General features: G+C 42.6%; 1 protein-coding gene across 1 annotated transcript; it reads right to left on the minus strand.

The window, feature by feature from the left end:
• Positions 1-15,095: 15,095 nt before the first annotated feature.
• Positions 15,096-16,234, minus strand: LOC143032257 (uncharacterized). Its single transcript, XM_076196729.1, has 2 exons — positions 15,377-16,234; positions 15,096-15,139 (listed from the first exon to the last, which is right to left on the minus strand). Exons 1-2 carry the CDS (start codon positions 15,816-15,818, stop codon positions 15,096-15,098), a joined length of 486 nt encoding a protein of 161 aa, XP_076052844.1. The 5' UTR covers positions 15,819-16,234.
• Positions 16,235-17,947: the final 1,713 nt, after the last annotated feature.

A 17,947-nucleotide genomic window follows, 5' to 3' on the forward strand; every position in this document is an offset into this window, starting at 1 on the left:
CACCCGTAGATTATTGCTGGCAGAATGCACTGATTGTAAAGTCACGGCAATGGGGCATTAATGTCTAACACGGTCCTGTCGGACCATCTCGTTCTGGTAGTATGACGTTTAGACGTACACCGTCTCGTAACCGTGCCATTTCGTTCTGCTCACGGCCCTGAAACATTCGCACTTGGGTCTACGTGGTCCAGTCAAGGTGCCATGCCGTTCTGACCAAGGTAACACGAGCCAGGATTGGCTGGGGGGAAATAACGAGCTACTCTTATTGCCAAGGCGTGGGATCTCACGTATAACTAATAGGAAGTTGTATTTTGTGAGCCTAGTGGAAGCGAAACGTACTGTAGTCTGCAAAGGGAAATGCTTGTATCAGAAATTAAACAAGAACGGTAAAATGAATACACTGCACAATGCTACAACCAGAGAAACTGTATATAGTATTACAAATCGAGATCAGCATTTGGGTGTGGAATATATCAACAATGGACCTGTAATCTATCTGGAAAATTGCTACACAGCTGGAGAAGGATGAATATGGATATACGTTTCCATGGACTTTCTTTCAACTGACTACAAAGGATTCCAAAGGCGGAGCATGCCGACAATAGACCTTTTGGTCCATAACTAACGAGTGGTGCAAAGCGTAGAAACAAATAGGCATAATCCGGACATGTGAAGTGGGTGGTTGAAAGTTACTGAAGAGGCGTGTAGGACGTTCGAGTGTGGGGGATAAGATACATGTGGACAGACCGAAGAAGACACGAAATGAGCTCCTGCAGCGACCCAAGGGAGGACCTCCAAATGACTGTGAAGCCTGCAGGGCCATCAGGGGATTGAAGACAGACCCATTCTAACAAATGATGCCTTTCAAGTGGAAATTCGAGTGAGGGCCTCACACACACACACACACACACACACACACACACACCACACACCTCGTGGCGCAGCGGTTAGAGTTCTCACCTGCCACTATGGAGGTCCGGGTTCGAATCCCGCCCAGGGATGAAATAATTTCAATATCGCTGCGCTGCGGGTTGTTACTCCAACTCTCGTAGGCGGGGAGTTGGGTGTGTGTGTGTGTGTGCGTGTAAGGTCACAGCATTACCCACAGATCGGTCATATACGAGCTCTGAGCTCTCTTTCCAGAAGGGAAATAGCTGTCGATCACGAATCCAACATGTGATCCAAGACCATGGTGAATCATGGTGAATCACACACACGTTCCAATAAGGTTGCTTGTCCAAAGGTAAATCAATAAACGAATATACAATCAACTAAGATTTGAAGACCAAACAAGCAACGAAACTTAAAGGTCAGATATCAACAGATATACCATTCGCTAAAAATCATCGTATTGCTCGAAAAAGTACTTTTTAAAAGCATACAAATAAAGTTTTTACCTATTACAGAAGAATTTATTCAGAAAATTCAATTTTAATTGCGCCTCGCATACCACTTTTCCGAAGTCTAGATATTCAGAATAACAATATTGTTTGTTTGGCAACTGTGACGTCACGAACGCGGAATTCCCCGAACCTTTCACGAAGCGCACGGGCGGAATGTTTCGAATAGCAGACGACGCAATGAAATGAAGACAAAACTGTTTTTTGCCAAATTTGATAAGATGTAGATGGTGGAATTATATAGAATACTGTCAGTATGTTTTTTTATGTACATTAAACTGTAAATACAAAAAGTTATGGAAGTCTTGATATCTGACCTTTAAAGGTCAGATATCAAGACTTCCATAATTTTTTTTATTTACAGTTTAATGTAGATAAAAAAACATACTGACAGTATTCTATATAATTCCACCATCTACATCTTATCAAATTTGGCAAAAAAACAGATTTGTCTTCATTTCATTGCGTCGTCTGCTATTCGAAACATTCCGCCCGTGCGCTTCGGGAAAGGTTCGGGGAATTCCGCGTTCGTGACGTCAGTTGCCAAACAAACAATATTGTTATTCTGAATATCTAGACTTCGGAAAAGTGGTATGCGAGGCGCAATTAAAATTGAATTTTCTGAATAAATTCTTCTGTAATAGGTAAAAACTTTATTTGTATGCTTTTAAAAAGTACTTTTTCGATGATTTTTAGTGAATGGTATATCTGTTGATATCTGACCTTTAATTTCAATGAAAAACAATCATCTTATCTAATTGTCTGTACTTTTTCTACATTACACCTCATCCTCGGGCGAGACGGTGTGTGTGTGATGAGTTCACGACAGGGGGCGCTTAGGTGTTCCGGGTTCCAGGAGATGTAGTCACTGGTTGTTATCGAATTAGAACGCGGGTCGCCGTCATGCGAAACCCACCACTCGGCACACTTTGCGTTGACAAATACACAAAGTTCAAACACGAGCAAACGGGGGTGAAATCTACAATGGCGTAGGTCGCGATGAATGAAATAAATATCCCATGGAAGCAGCCCGCGGATACACATACTCAAAGCAGACGCCTAATTGGCGAGCAGTGTAGCGCAAAATACAAACTATTTCCCAACGGGTCCCTTTTCCTAACCTCTGCGCCCTTCCTACTGGATATGATTTTACCGCGATATTTCGTTCTATTGGTTAGCCATACATTCCACCCGTCGTGGCCATTATTGGCAGTATATGAACGGCTACATTACTGCAATGCTTCAGAGGCCGAGGAAGGAAACTATTGGGAAGGAATTCTATTCTTGCAAGCCGAGTGCGATGACTACAACTCGTCGACTGATATCCAGCGGCCAAGCGAATCGGTGCATGTCCCGCGTCCCCGGGCGAATAACGAACTCTGTGACGTCAAGTCGCATCATAAAGTCTTCCGGGACAGCGGCGCCAAATGACCGTTATTCTCTTCGCTACGTTGACGCTCTTCATATATTTCACTCTGGTTAACGAAACGCGATCTTGGTCAACTTAATAGCAAGACCTCACGCACACGTCTTTCATTAGTTTACCGTCGATGGACTTCGTGGGGTCTCATGTCGGCCAAGACATCAAACCCAAACCGAATAGAACCACATGGCGCAAGCCAAAGCAACCTCTTAAGTACACAACAGTGTTGAAGAGCAACCATGCCATCATTTCACGGGTTTAGAATACGATGGACCACAATGGCAAAGTGCTATCGCCGATGGCAAAAGCGATCCCACAGGAGATACTTGCCACGCCACTCAGACGCCCTCAAGGCTGAATTTCCATTTCACCAAATGGCGTTTCGCTTGTTTTGCCAAATTGTATTTCGCCAAAATTCCTTAAAGTATTCCGTTAAACCACAACCTGGCGAAGTAGGTATGGAGTAATGCCCTAATTTTTTTTAAATGTTCGAGGAACCTAGTCGATGAATTGGTGCCAAAATGGCTGGGGCACCTGCTATGTCCGGTCAAGGTATCTCCCAGTTCCGTAAAAATATAAGGTATTGTAGTTCTAACTGTAGAAACACACACACACACACCTCGTGGCACAGTGGTTAGAGATCTCGCCTGCCACTCCGGCGCTAGGGGTTGTTACTCCAACTCTCGTGGGTGGAGAGTTTGGGGTGTGCGTGCGTGTAAGGTCACAGTATTACCCATAGATCGGTCATGTATGAGCTCTGATCTCTCTTCCGGGAGGGAAAATAGTTGTCGATCACGAGTCCAACACGTGATCCAAGACCATGGTGAATACACACATTCAATTCCTGTGTCCTACTACCCCCCCTCCTCCGTCCGTCGTCAGCCAAGGACAGACCCTCATCAGGACGGGGTCCTCCTTGAATCGTGACACTGTTCACTCCGGTGTCCGCACCCCCCCCCCCCAACCTTCCACTGACGGAATCTCTAAGCGCGCGTCACGGTGGCGACGACGACGACGACTAGATGTGTAACGGTACCAGAGATCGTGGCATGTTCGGAGGAAAAGACGCATGACAATGACGCTCCCGTCCAGAGAGAAACTCCTCGAGGGGCCTCACTCACGCCCTCTGGGGCCGTGGCTAACGTCGTGTCATGCCATATGCCGGCACGAAGACGTGACCACGGGTCCGCCAGCAGCACATCCGGGGATCGGTTTCAGAAGAAGAAAGAGAACATGGCCGGCTGTAAACCGAGTCGAGCGACCTTCGCACACTCAGTCTTCTCACAACGCAGCACCTGCAGCTCCAGTCGAAGTACGTGTGAGTCCCTAATCCTTCGAAAGGCATGTCCTCACCCACAGGACTCGATCCCCCAGTGCGCGCCCCTCGCGCCCGAACGGACTCGGGGGCGAGTTCGTGGTGGGCGCGGCTGCCTCGAGTAGAACCACAGTTCCGGTAAAGGGCGGATGCAAACCTGACGCTTTTGTGTCGAAGGGGGGGGGGGGAAGAGGGCATCCGTGCGTGAGGATGTGTGGCTGAATACCGCACGTTTATGCCGGCCGGTGCGTCCGCGAATGGGCCCCCACGCCCGCCTTCGTATCCGACAAGCTGCTTTGCACTTCAAACCCGAAGTCTCGCGAGTCCTCAACGCGGTGACGTCATCTACGGGTCTTCCGGTACCGCGAGACTTTGTTCGGCCGACGAGGGAGCCAAACGGGGTCCCGGTCGACGGAGACCCCCCCCCCCAACCCGGATCCAAGCTCTCCTCAGTTAAATCAAATCGCCTGGTTTTGACCGAAACAAAGAGACCAACATACGTCGCTGTGTCGAATGGATGAACTCTGGCAGTAACCATTACGTCTGCTGGCGACTAATACGCAAATAGCAGTGTGCGCGCGCATGCAAACATGCTAGTACGTACACAGGCTCACACTTTTGTCGCCTCCCCACCCACGTGTGGGCGTGGACGGCTGCATCGTCCCTACTGGAGCCTATCACCGGTCGGCCTTTGTCAGGGAACCTCAAAAAACCTCCCGCGACGACACTCCACCCAGCCACATCGTCCAGTCCTCCTCCGCTCAAACAACCACAGCTCTCCTTTCCACTAATAAAAAAAAAAAAATCACCCAACTGCATCGTCTAACTCTGGTCCATCCACCCCCAGCGTTCCTCCAACCAATCTCTCCTCCATCTACTAGTGTGGTTCGAAAACCTCTTGTGGCACTCCATCCACAATGTTCGGTCCTCCACCTAATCCACCGATCTCAACTCCCTTCTGCATCCCAGGACTTCCCGATGCCAGTCAGTCCGCTGGGACTTGTACTATGCCTTCCGCATATGCTGACACACATGATCTTAAACAACTGCTCATGTGGCATGCATACATGTACACTGAACACAGTGTACGTGCACGCACGCGCATACTATATATATATATATATATATATATATACACTCTATATATATATATATATATATATATATATATATATATATGTATATAATGTTCACAACCGCGAACAAATAGAACGGACTGCCGCAATAATTTAGGTGGTGTGCGCTTACAGTATGCACGTGCTGCAACCAAACCAAAATTGTAGCAAAACAATTATAACAAAAACCACATACACGCACAATCAAAACGGTACCTCGAGACGGGATTCTATAAGAAAAAAAAAAAAAAAATCCAGGAACGAACAAGAAAGTACGTGAACGCGACACACACACACACACAATAGGCCGGCCAGCGCGACGCCATCCAATTACGCAGCACTGATCCGCTCTTCGTCCTATACAGGGCGACCTGACGTCACCGCTTCCCGTCATTCCTTGCTTCACTAATCACACAGCACCTCCCCCCCAGGGCCCTCGACACACACACGCACACACACATCTACATTTCTTTATTTAAGAAATGTTACTCGAGGTCTCCGTAACATTTCTCGTGGATTGTCGTTCCACTATCAAGGAAGTGGAAAATCAGAGTTGCTACATACCTGTGACAGCATGCCTAGGCCTCACAGCCAACCCACCTGTTCCCGCCCTAACACAGTACAAGCACAGGCAGTGGTAAGCCTTTAATAGTGTCTCTTTCTAGGTCTGGCATAGATTGTTCGACGGACACGAAGCCAACTTCTTTTCAAAACAAAATGACATCCATCTTAGCAATTTTGAAGTATTTAATAAAGTTACAATACAAATCCCGTGGCTATCCAAAATTTGTATATATTTACTATAAAATGTAGTGCTCAGTCTAAGACGCGCTATGTATTTTATTCTGTCCCATGTTAAAAGAAATAAAGATATTTTCTTGACTAACGACTAACCGTTCCCTTCGCCTCGGTAAAACAGGCCGGAGTTGGCGATAAAATTTTGTTGTGGTTCCAAGTCCAAGAGGTGTGGCCTTCCGCTATATTCAATCTCCAAATGCACTCCAGTTGCCGCCAGGCGATTTCGTTCAACCAAGTACAACCCCGTCCACAGTGAATGGGGGCACAGCTCGATGGATCCTTCCGCAATTTTGTTTATATTTATTGCATAATATATCACCTTAGTCGATTTCTGTTCTGCTCTGAGAAACGACGGCACCCAAGTGCAACCATAAAAAAAAAAAAAAAAAAAAAAAAAAAAAAAAAAAAATCGAAAAGGGCCAAAAACATAACCCATCTCCGGCAGTCATGAATTAGCACAACGCTCGCTAAGAAGCAACACGAAGCACTGGAAACAAAATTACCCTCTTCTATGCTTTGACGAAACTGGTCAATTTTATTACTCCAGATGCTAAATTCTTTTATTTGGCTGTGTGATCAAAGTAACATATACTGATGACAAAATCAATGCAATAATTCTAATAATGGTTTTTTTTTTCAAAACCTACTGGTATAATAAAAACAACAATTAGCCCTACGAACAAGGCGAAATGAAACAATAACTTAAGTCATCAGTGATCTAGTTTGATCCAGTTTGATCCACAACTACACCGCTCGCTTTACCCCGGCAGAGACTTCAATCTCGGTAGTTGTCAAACATACTAGCTCTCGTTTATTATTTGATAAATTGCCTAACATATTTGTTACCTCGTAGATGGTCGAAGTAGCCAACAAATTGAAACAATTCACCAGAAACCAGCCACTCTCCAATCTCTCACAACCACCAATTATTCATTTTAAAACGACAACGTTCTCCGTGACGAAGCAGCAGCAGAATGCCTCCCCTCTAATGCACCTGAATCATACAACATTTTTCAACATTAATCCCATACGACATCGTCAACTGGGCTCTTAAACCGACAAAATCAAAACTAAATTGTTCGAATATGTCCTCGTTTTATCCAGTCCCACTGGCTGCCACCAGCCAATTTTATTCAGGTGAATGAAAGATTCACCATTACCGAATGGATCCAAGATCTATCCCTAGTTACCGACTAGCGATATATTTCGCCTAAGGGCAACACCTTTGCCTCCCTGATACACGTGGCTGCGAGTTCTTGTTATAATGCCAACAGTATACAGTGGTAAGAAGTTAAACAACACATCCGTAGAATGGGGTAATCGGGCCATCACTGGAGTAAATGGGCCATATAAAAGTTATTCATGTTTTAAAAATTATGTTACAACTGGTAAATAAAATTCTGGTAAAATGGAGGTAGGTATTTATTCAGGGTAGAATGGAGGTAGGTATTTATTCAGGGTAAAAGTGAAATATTTTAAAAACCAATTTCAATTAAAAAAGTGAACAACTTTTATATGGCCCATTTACCCCCCTAGTGATGGCCCAATTACCCCATCCTACGGTAAAGGACATAGATTAAACGACATATACCTCTTCTGTCCCTGGAGACGCATCACACTTTTGATATGGCTGCCGGCTTGATGTTTTACTCCTTTCCGTTACATGTAAGCCTAGAGGACACAGGTTAATTCGGCGGCAAACCCCTTCTATGCAGCCCGGCACTTTCTCTTACTAACATCAGCCTATTCTGTTTATCACCATATTCCACCCCCTTGGAAATATGTCATTAGTGCAGTCACAAAGAAACGCTGGGATTTGGAACAGACACACGTGCGCAGGGATGTATATGTGTGTGTGTTAGGATAGCTTTAATCAGGTCAGCTGAAGTTTGACCTTGGATTCAACCTGGCTCCGTCTCATGTCATGCCCGGCAAACTTCTCCCTAATCCACCCAAAGTGGCTAACAAGCTGTTAACTCACACACTGCCATCACTTCCTACCCTACGCAAATCCACTACTATCGACACCTGGAGTGGACTACACATATAGCTTTGTGTGTTGAAAAAAAAAAAAAAAAAAAAAAAAATATATATATATATATATATATATATATATATATACACACACACACACACACACACACACACACACACGAGGGTAGTTCCAAAGGTAAAGCCTCACATTTTTCTACTCTGCATCAAGGGATCCGAGGGTAGTTTATGGGATTGTTATGATGACTAAACCATTGCGTCCAAAACCTGAAATAATACTAAATGAAAATTATAAATATAAATAGCAATAATTTGTAATAATCAAAACATAAAAAATAAACAATAACTAATAAAATAAATGGCAGTCAGTGCAGCATATTGATTATGATATTAAAACTTCGAACTGTAGTACATTGCACTGCCTCTGCAGGAAGTTTATCCTATTCATTTACTACACAGTTGGCGAAGTTGTTTCCACCCATTTCCAAATTAAATATAATTATTAAAAGTGAGACAGACCATTATTTCTTGTTTGATTCACATTCAGAGTTAAAATTCCGTCACTTTTGATGTTACCAATTACCTTTAGAATATTAAAGACCTGTATCAAATCACCCCTAAGTCTACCTTTTTCAGGAAAATGGATTAAGGTTTTCGATGATTTTCGTACGATTTATTTCTGATATTTGGAATCCGCTTTGTGGCTTGCCATTGTACTTTTTCCAATCTAATAAAGCCCGTCTGGGATGTGCGTAAGGAGAGGTGCGTCATTTAATTCTCCACGCAGAAGCGGAACCAATCGACATTCACCGGCGCTTGGTGAACGTTTACGGAGTGGAGGCAGTTGATGCCAGCACGGGTTCGTCGATTCCGGAGTGGCGACAGAGATGCGAGTGATAAACCACGCTCCGATCAGCCGCAATACACAAGCCCTAGCTGTCGAAAGTGCAATGAAAAGGGGGCGATTACGTGAAGAAATCATTCCTGGAGCAAAAATGTTCGTTCGGTTTATTGGCTCCACTCCAGTTTTCGTAGTTCTCCAAATTTCTGAGTTACGAGAAAAAAATATGCATTATTTTTTTAACTACTCTAGTATATGTGTGTGTGTAAATAGCTCGCCTACGGGACTCGAACCCTATGCCGTGCAACATGCATCACAAGGGCGCTACCAACCATGCCATCAGGGACGTACATAAGGGGTAATCTGGAACTAGTTCTATCTCCTGTCGACATCAGCTCAGGCGATGCGGTACTTAGTCTCAATGTCTTTTATTCAGGAGAGCAATCCAGCAAGCATGAGGAGTGACGACTGTTGAATACAACTCTGCCTGCGGAACTAGAAATCTTGGCCGTGCGGAAAGCGCGCGCGCACACACACTAACCCAGCGGTCCGGGTTCAAATCCCGCCCAGGGCCGAAATAATATCAGTATTGTTGCGCTGCGATCCGTTACTCCAACTCTCGTGGGAGGGGAGTTGTGTGTGTGTGTGTGTGTGTGTGTGAGAGAGAGAGAGAGAGAGAGATCTTAATAAATTGTTAACATGGTTGGTGAATTGGCAAATTAACTTCAATATCTCTAAGTGTAGCGTGTTAAACGTAGGGCTACACAACCACGAAAATAGATGCAGCTTAGATAACACGTTTTTAGACAAATCTGAGTGCGAGTGGGACTTGGGAGTTCTGGTGAGTCCGGACCTTAAAACCAGGAAGCAGTGCATTAGCGCCAGAAATAAAGCTAACAGAAGATTAGGTTTCATTGCTAGGACGGTAACGAATAGAAGTGCAGAGGCAATTATTAAACTCTAGCGATAGTTAGACCCATCCTTGACTATGCGGTACAGTTTTGGTCTCCGTCCTACAGAATGGACATAAATTCACTAGAATCAATACAGAGAAGAATGACCAAAATGATACATGGACTCGGAAATTTGCCTTACGAAGAGAGGCTTAGGCACCTAAACTTACACTCTGGAAAGACGCAGAGTGCGGGGTGATCTAATAGAAGTGTTCAAGTGGATCAAAGGCTATAACAAGGGTGATGCAAACAAGGTCATCATAAAAAACAACAGGGCAGGACTCGCAGTAATGGGTATAAACTGGACAAATTTAGATTTAAGAAGGAAATAGGCAAGAATTGGTTTACTAATAGGGTGGTCGATGAATGGAATAAACTTAGTAACCATGTAGTAAGCGCTGAAACTATCAGTTGTTTTAAAAAACGATTAGACAACTTTATGGATGGGGATGACAGGTGGTGATGGATACGGAGCTGCCTAGTGTAGGCCTTATGGTCTCTTGCAGTCTCCTTTATTCTTATGTTATGTTTTTATGTGTGTGTGTGTGTGTGTGTGTGTGTGTGTGTGTGTGTGTGTGTGTGTGTGTGTGTGTGTGTGTGTGTGTGTGTGTGTGTGTGAGGTCGTATTACCCATAGATCGGTCGTACATTTCGCTCTGAGCTCTCTTCCGGGAGGGTAGTAGCTGTCGACCACGAGTCCAACACATGACCCAAGACCATGGTGAATCACACTCACGACTCGACGGCGCAGTGGTAGCGTTGCCAACCCAACAGTCCGAGTTCGAATCACGCCTAGAGCTGAAATAATTTCAGTATCGCTGCGCTGCGATCCGTTACTCCAACTCTCGTGGGCGGGGAGTTGTGTGTGTGTGTATGTGAGGTCACAGTACTACCCAAAGAGCGGTCATATACTTAACTCTGAGCTCTCTTACGGGCGGGTAGTAGCTGCCGATCACGAGTACAACACGTGATCCAAGACCATGGTGAATTACGCCCACGACTCTGTCGATCACGAGTCCAACACGTGATTCAAGACCATGGTGAATTACGCCCACGACTCTGTCGATCACGAGTACAACACGTGATCCAAGACCATGGTGAATTACGCCCACGACTCGACAGTGCAGTGGTAGTGTTCGCAATTGCTAACCCAACAGTCCGAGTTCGTATCCCGTCCAGAGCCGAAATAATTTCTGTATTGTTCCGCTGCGGGTTGTTACTCCAACTCTCGTGGGCGGGGAGTTCTGTGTGGATGTGGATGTGTGTGAGGTCATAGCATGACCCATAGATCGGTCATACATGAACTCTGAGCTCTCATCCGGGAGGGTAGTAGCTATCGATCACAAGTCCAACACGTGATCCAAGACAATGGTGAATTATAATATATAATATATATATGTAATATACATGTGTGTGTGTGTATACAGTATATACATACACAAGCAGACGAACGCGCACATACACACACGCGCGCGTGTGCACGCACACGTACGCACACAAGCGTGCACACACACATACGCACACACGCATGCACACACACACACGCATATAGTAGTGACCCTTCGCGCTTTAATAGTAATATATGGCATTAAGTTATGAATGGACAAGTATTCACCATAGATCTACTCCGTGACCTTATGCAGGAAAAGTAAAAAATCAAGAGATTTTCCCCTGCTGATCAACTGAACGCCAATACACGTTGGCTAAAATCTCGTTGACACGGGCCTAGTTTAGTAGTTGTCAATGATAGCGACCTGTGAATAACATCAACGGATAGTTAGTAAACTATCCTATTGTCAACACTTACTTGCCGGGTAGGTTGCAGTAAGTACTAGCGGCTAAAGTAGCCTTAAATTTGGCACAAACACACGCACACACATACACACAAAAAAATCGAAGTGAAAAAATTGAAGTGAAAATGAAACAGGCACTCCACAGAAACGCGTTGTATGCAGCGGAGCTAAATTGTCCTAAATTGTTGCAAAGAAGACGTCTGCCATTCCTAATCTTATTAAATGCTACGCAAAGGCACCGCAGAAGAACGCAGTTCAAAGATACAAGATTCAGTTACATACATAAGCTTATCCTCTTGCTCACGGAAAAAAGTTGTCTTTTCACTTTGATAATGCCTAGCATTTCAAATACTGTTGTAGAAATACGCCAACACAAGTAGTTTCTCCTAATATATGTACATTTATATATATATATATATATAAATATATTTATATATAAATTTATATGTATATATATATATATATTTATATGCGTGAATGTAAGAATTCGCAGAAAACCACTTGGGAAATAAGACACTGTCATTTATATATATATATATATATATATATATATATATATATATATATATATATATATATATATATATATATATATATATATATAGTTTATATATGTACAATACTGAATGGGTCCCAGTGATTAGAGATACATTTTTATCAACTCCAATGCACTTTCATTCTAAGCCATCAACATCGGGAGAACCGTGGAGGCACATGCAAAAATTGAAACGTGGTACGCCCGAGGACTCCAACCAACGGCGCCAAGCACGTGACCAGTGCCGTATTGGTCTAAGTCAATACGGTACTGGTCACGTGCTTGGCGCCGTTGGTGGGAGTCCTCGGGCGTACCACGTTTCACTTTCTACAGGTGCCTACACGGTTCTTCCGATGTTGATGGCTTAGAAATAAAGTGCACTGTGGTTGATATATATATATATATATATATATATATATATATATATATACAATATATATATATATATATATATATATATAATATATATATATATATATATACACACACACACATATATATATATATTTATATATATACATACATATATATACATATATACACACACACTTGGAATATATATATGTACATATACTGAATGGGTCCCAGTGATTAGAGATACATTTTTATCAACTATATATGCACTTTCATTCTATATATCAATATCGGGAGAACCGTGGAGGCACATGCAGAAATTGCAACGTGGTACGCCCGAGGACTCCAACCAACGGCGCCAAGCACGTGACCAGTGCCGTATTGGTCTAAGTCAATACGGTACTGGTCACGTGCTTGGCGCCGTTGGTTGGAGTCCTCGGGCGTACCACGTTTCAATTTCTGCATGTGCCTCCACGGTTCTCCCGATGTTGATGGCTATAGAATTAAAGTGCACTGTGGTTGATATATATATACATATATATATACATATTATATATATATATATATATATATATATATATACACACATACACTACTATAATTAAAAAATAAAAAATACAGGCTTGGAAACCAAATCCACTTTAATTTCAATTAGATATGCTTAAGCATCATTTTACCTTCCTCATCTCACCTTTAATTGTACTATCGTTAGCATGATAATTTCTGCCATTATCACAATCATCCTTTCGCATTCTGTGATGACGAAAAGTCTAAAAAATGCGGCTGATCTTGCTACATCAAGAACATATTTGAACATTGCTGGCGATCACGTATCTCTCTCTCTATCTCTCTCTTTTTTTTTTTTAGCAGTTGTACTCGAAGAGCACATGGCCTCCGGCGTAGCGTGTGTAATCAAGAATTTTCTATTAGAGCGACCTACACAAGTAGAGCACTGAAATAATTCTGCAAAAGTCCGCTCTGAAATCTCGCCGCGAACATTCAGTTTCAAAAATGGTTCGGACACTGCAATGGTAGGTGACCGTATAAAGTGCATTTATTTTCTTAATTCATCACATAACATCAGGCACAGTGACGGAAGCAATGCATGTTATATATAAAACGTTTATGTAAACTTCCGTTCCCGACGCCGAAAGACCGTATTGCTTTGGCCTGGATAAAAATCTCATTTTCATTGAATGAAAATTTGTGATAAAAATGGACGCGGAGTTTCCTGATAAGACAGTTTACGTATACTCCGCTTACACACAACGGGGTCCTTGTTGGAAATTCCTCGTGCCGACACACGTTACTGTTTTGAGAACAAACAACGTAACCAATTAATATGCACAAGTCGTAAATCAAATCTAAGATGAATAGTTAATCACAAAATTATTTTCAAACTCTTTCTGAATATGGCCCTTAACGATTACCCAAAAATCTCTAACCATTGCAGATATATTGACCATCTTAGATGAAGGTTAACTAAAAGCACTATTGTTGTATTAAAGTGGGTCTCGTAAGACAATCGACGTGGCAATTTCGTTAAAAAAACAATTCATTATTTCTTACATTCCGCGTTTAATTCCCGCCCCTCCGTTAACAGCGTAATTTAAAGGGTTGGTCTCGCATTCGCTTAGCTCAGGGTTCGAGTCCCTCCCTTCTCTCCGTTTCCCAGCAGCGACTGTTACCTGTCCAAACAGTCCAAGCATATAGGGCGAGGATGGTGGCTTCGGCCGCAGCCACGCAAATCTTCTTTCCACCAAGGATCAAAATATCCTCCTCTGACACTCTTCCCTTTATTTCTACTTTCCATTGTCATTGTCTTATTTGTATAGTCTATAAACACAATTCGCAATTTCATGTTATTGGTGAAAGCTCCACCTCAAACTGGAAAATATTGGTCACCAAGTGTGCATGTGTATTTATGTATGTATACGTGTGTGTGTGTGTGTGTGTGTGTGTATATATGTATATATATATACATACACACACACACATGCAATTGTATCTCTTCACCTATAACTAGAGCTTCTATCTTTGGTGACATTGTGCCAAAGAGGACAATATCAGAGCTTACAAAATCTATCAAACAACAAGTACCACCATGAAGCCTTCCACAACTAAATACACATGTGAATGCCAAACTGAGAACCTGAAAGTCAAAACTTATGAGAATAAAAAATAGTTGACACACCTTATGTATCAATAATTTTCAACAGTGAATGATTAATTTCCAAGATTACGAACTATATCTCTTCAATATTCCTTCATATTGAAAGTATTTAGATGTACCATACAGGTACTAATTTTCTTCAAATATACAATTTTTAAATGAGGAGTATTACTATACAAACAAGACATACAGGAATAAGCAATACTGACAGATTTGCTGTCTATATTAATTTCTTTAACAAAGAAAAAAATTATATCCTAATCCCTTTCAACAATGAGACAACTATCAGTCATTATACAGGTCAAACCAAGACATGACATGTAAATTACAGCAGGAAAAATAATATAATAAAGTAAAATACGAGAGAAGCTTGTACCTTAATGCTAACAAGGTTTTTGGGGGAACTAAAACTGCTGTGTGATTTCCCCGGAGGCTTTTGATTTCCATACTGTAAACATATAAATATATCACCTGACAAGGCTTCATAAGCATGGCTAAAGCAACCCATGAAACCTTTACCCGCATATTTTGGAAAAATCTATAACAATGATGATAAAATATGAGGTCTACACTGCAGTACCCTACATATGACTGTAACAAATGAGAAAATAATCAAACCCCTCCTCCCACCAAAATAATCATAATTAATTTCTACATATATTAAACTGAATAAAGACTGCATTACCTTGTGGTGCAGTCTTGATGACACAAGGATTGCCGTTGCGAGTGCAATGATTTAGCCAAGCAACCACGTCCCGTTGTGTGTAACCTGCCACGCGCTGCCCTTGCACCTCTAAGATGAGGCTGCCGCACACTAGGGATGGGCCGTCACCAGGGTACTTGGTGTCCTTCTTGATTTCCCCTAAGTATGGGAATTCGCCATTGTCTGAGCCACCCAATACAGTGACACTACCTTCACTTGGAGTTGTGATCACAGTTTCCACTACATGACAGATCCAGTGGTCAGACGCAGGAGCCCGGGAGGAGGCACCTGAACTATCCTTAGATGTGTTGGAAGTAGATGCTGGGGCCTCAAGATAATTGGTGCCAACACTGTTGTTCCCCTGTCTGGCACCAATGCTCTTTTCTGGACTACCAGGCCCTTTGAACTGGCCAGTCTTGAGCATGTTGGTACCTTATGCTCATTACACTCATCACATACACCTTACAAATGGGTTGTCACGCCATAGCATGGGCCACTTGTCTTGCACTAATCACTTAATAACTTAGGTTTTATCCTCTTGTCTTGAGAAGACTAGTCAACAACATTACTGCCATACCTGAACCTGGTAAGACATGGGAGGAGAGACCTCCAGGTAAACACACACTTAGGATTACACGGTCTGCAATTCATTCCACTTTTGTTACACTACACTTTCAACTTTTCCAAACTGAGCACCACAACAAAAGGAATATAATCATCACATTTACTTCCGATAAAAGTTGAGCAACAACTACTTATCACTTCTTTAGCGAGTATTTCATCACTGACGGCCAATGTTTTCAAACTTCACCTCAGAGTTCACCTGTTTGGCGCATGCGCAGAGCTGCGCATTAACAATTCTACCAACAGCATTTACCTGAACATACTTTTTTGCTGTGTTGATTCGAAATGACAACAAACAGAACATCGACAACATTCCTAAAGCTATTTCCATAAATTTAAATATTAGAATCAACGTGTGAAGTACATTTTCATCCTTATACATGATTGGCGTGTAAGGTCTGTGTTTCTCTCGGAAGTGTTGGCAATGAAAGCTCGCACACGACCGCGGGGTCGACACCCTCTCTCCTCAGGCCGTAGGGATGGGCCAAACACAACACTTCCTTACCTATGAAAATTACATGGTTTCGCCCCTTAAACACACTAATAAGTGTATACATTATCATCACCTTAGATTTTACTAAATGTATCGAGACCTACCGATCAGAAAAATAAATCAGAAAACTGTCCTTTAGACGTGAATTGTCGCGACCCCCTTTCATGATCCAGGCTAAGCTGAATGTTCGAAGCTGACCTTACACATATGCCAGAACAAGTTACACTAGATCTTATAGAAAAAAAATACTTGTGTTATATGGCTTTACGTATTTGGCAACACAAACGTATTATAATACTTCGATTTTCTTCTTGTTACTGGAAGTGACTTTACATAAATACCTGTTCTTCCTCAACGCTCTTGTGACCTTATACACTGATACAAACTTTTAAGTAGCGAAGTAACCATACATGTACGGCCTATCAATATCAACATCTGAGTCTGCATAATTGGCAGGCCTGTCGCAATATAAGCCATTATATCACAAATTGCTAATAATTATATCAGTTTGACCTTGACGGTTGATAATCGCATTTTTAAGAAATCAACTAATGGGACAGGGAACAGAGGACAAGTCACGGGTGTCGATCTGATTGTTATTTTTGTATGTAGAGTTGTAGATGGCGCATTTTGCTCCAGCCGGAGGAGGAGGGATTAAGTACCGCTGTCTCTGACGGAAGTCCAGACGATTTACCGCAAACTCAACCGGAAGTTTACAGGTGTTGCTGGTGACCTTACCGGGAATCCACCGGCTCTCCCGGAGTCTACCAGCTCTACCGGAAGTCAACAAGCCTCAATCCCGATGTTATGAATGCTGTTCAGCTCTTCACGGACGTACCACCGCGGTGTATTAGAATTTTCTGGTGACAGCTAAAAACATACTCAAGCCGTATTACCGTACTAACAGATGATGTTATGAATTGCTGTTCAGCCGTATTACCGAAATAACCCTTAATCGCCAACAGAAATCCCCCGGTTACAGCCAGAATATACAAGGTTAACTTTCTTCGGGTGCAAATTATTACATTTGAAGAGAATCGCCCGTCGACAGCCAAAGTTAAAGAAGACCCTCACTTAGTGAAGAATATAGCAAAACTAAGTTGAACTTCATATGGGTAATAGAATACGCCCGTAGCCTAATAAAATCCTCTAAGGGCTTCTCAAAAAGGAGAGTTATATATTTCGATAAAAGTGCCGTACATGCATTCTACTGAAGCTTCAATGCAGATGGATAAAATCGTCTGGCGTTGACTAGAATAAAAAAGGCTAGCGTACACGGAATCCTCATTATCGACTACATCAACGCTTAGCCACAGGAAGATTACGAGTTTCGAACCCTGTCGATAAGCATTTTTTACCTTTGTGTTAATATAATCGTTTGACGGTAGCCAGAGCTAGGACACAAGGCAACATAAGTGAAAGGGTTAGCGCCGAGC

Source organism: Oratosquilla oratoria, chromosome 13 (genome assembly GCF_046742065.1).
Source record: "Oratosquilla oratoria isolate Oo_2021 chromosome 13, ASM4674206v1, whole genome shotgun sequence".
Classification (NCBI taxonomy): Eukaryota; Metazoa; Arthropoda; class Malacostraca; order Stomatopoda; family Squillidae; genus Oratosquilla; species Oratosquilla oratoria.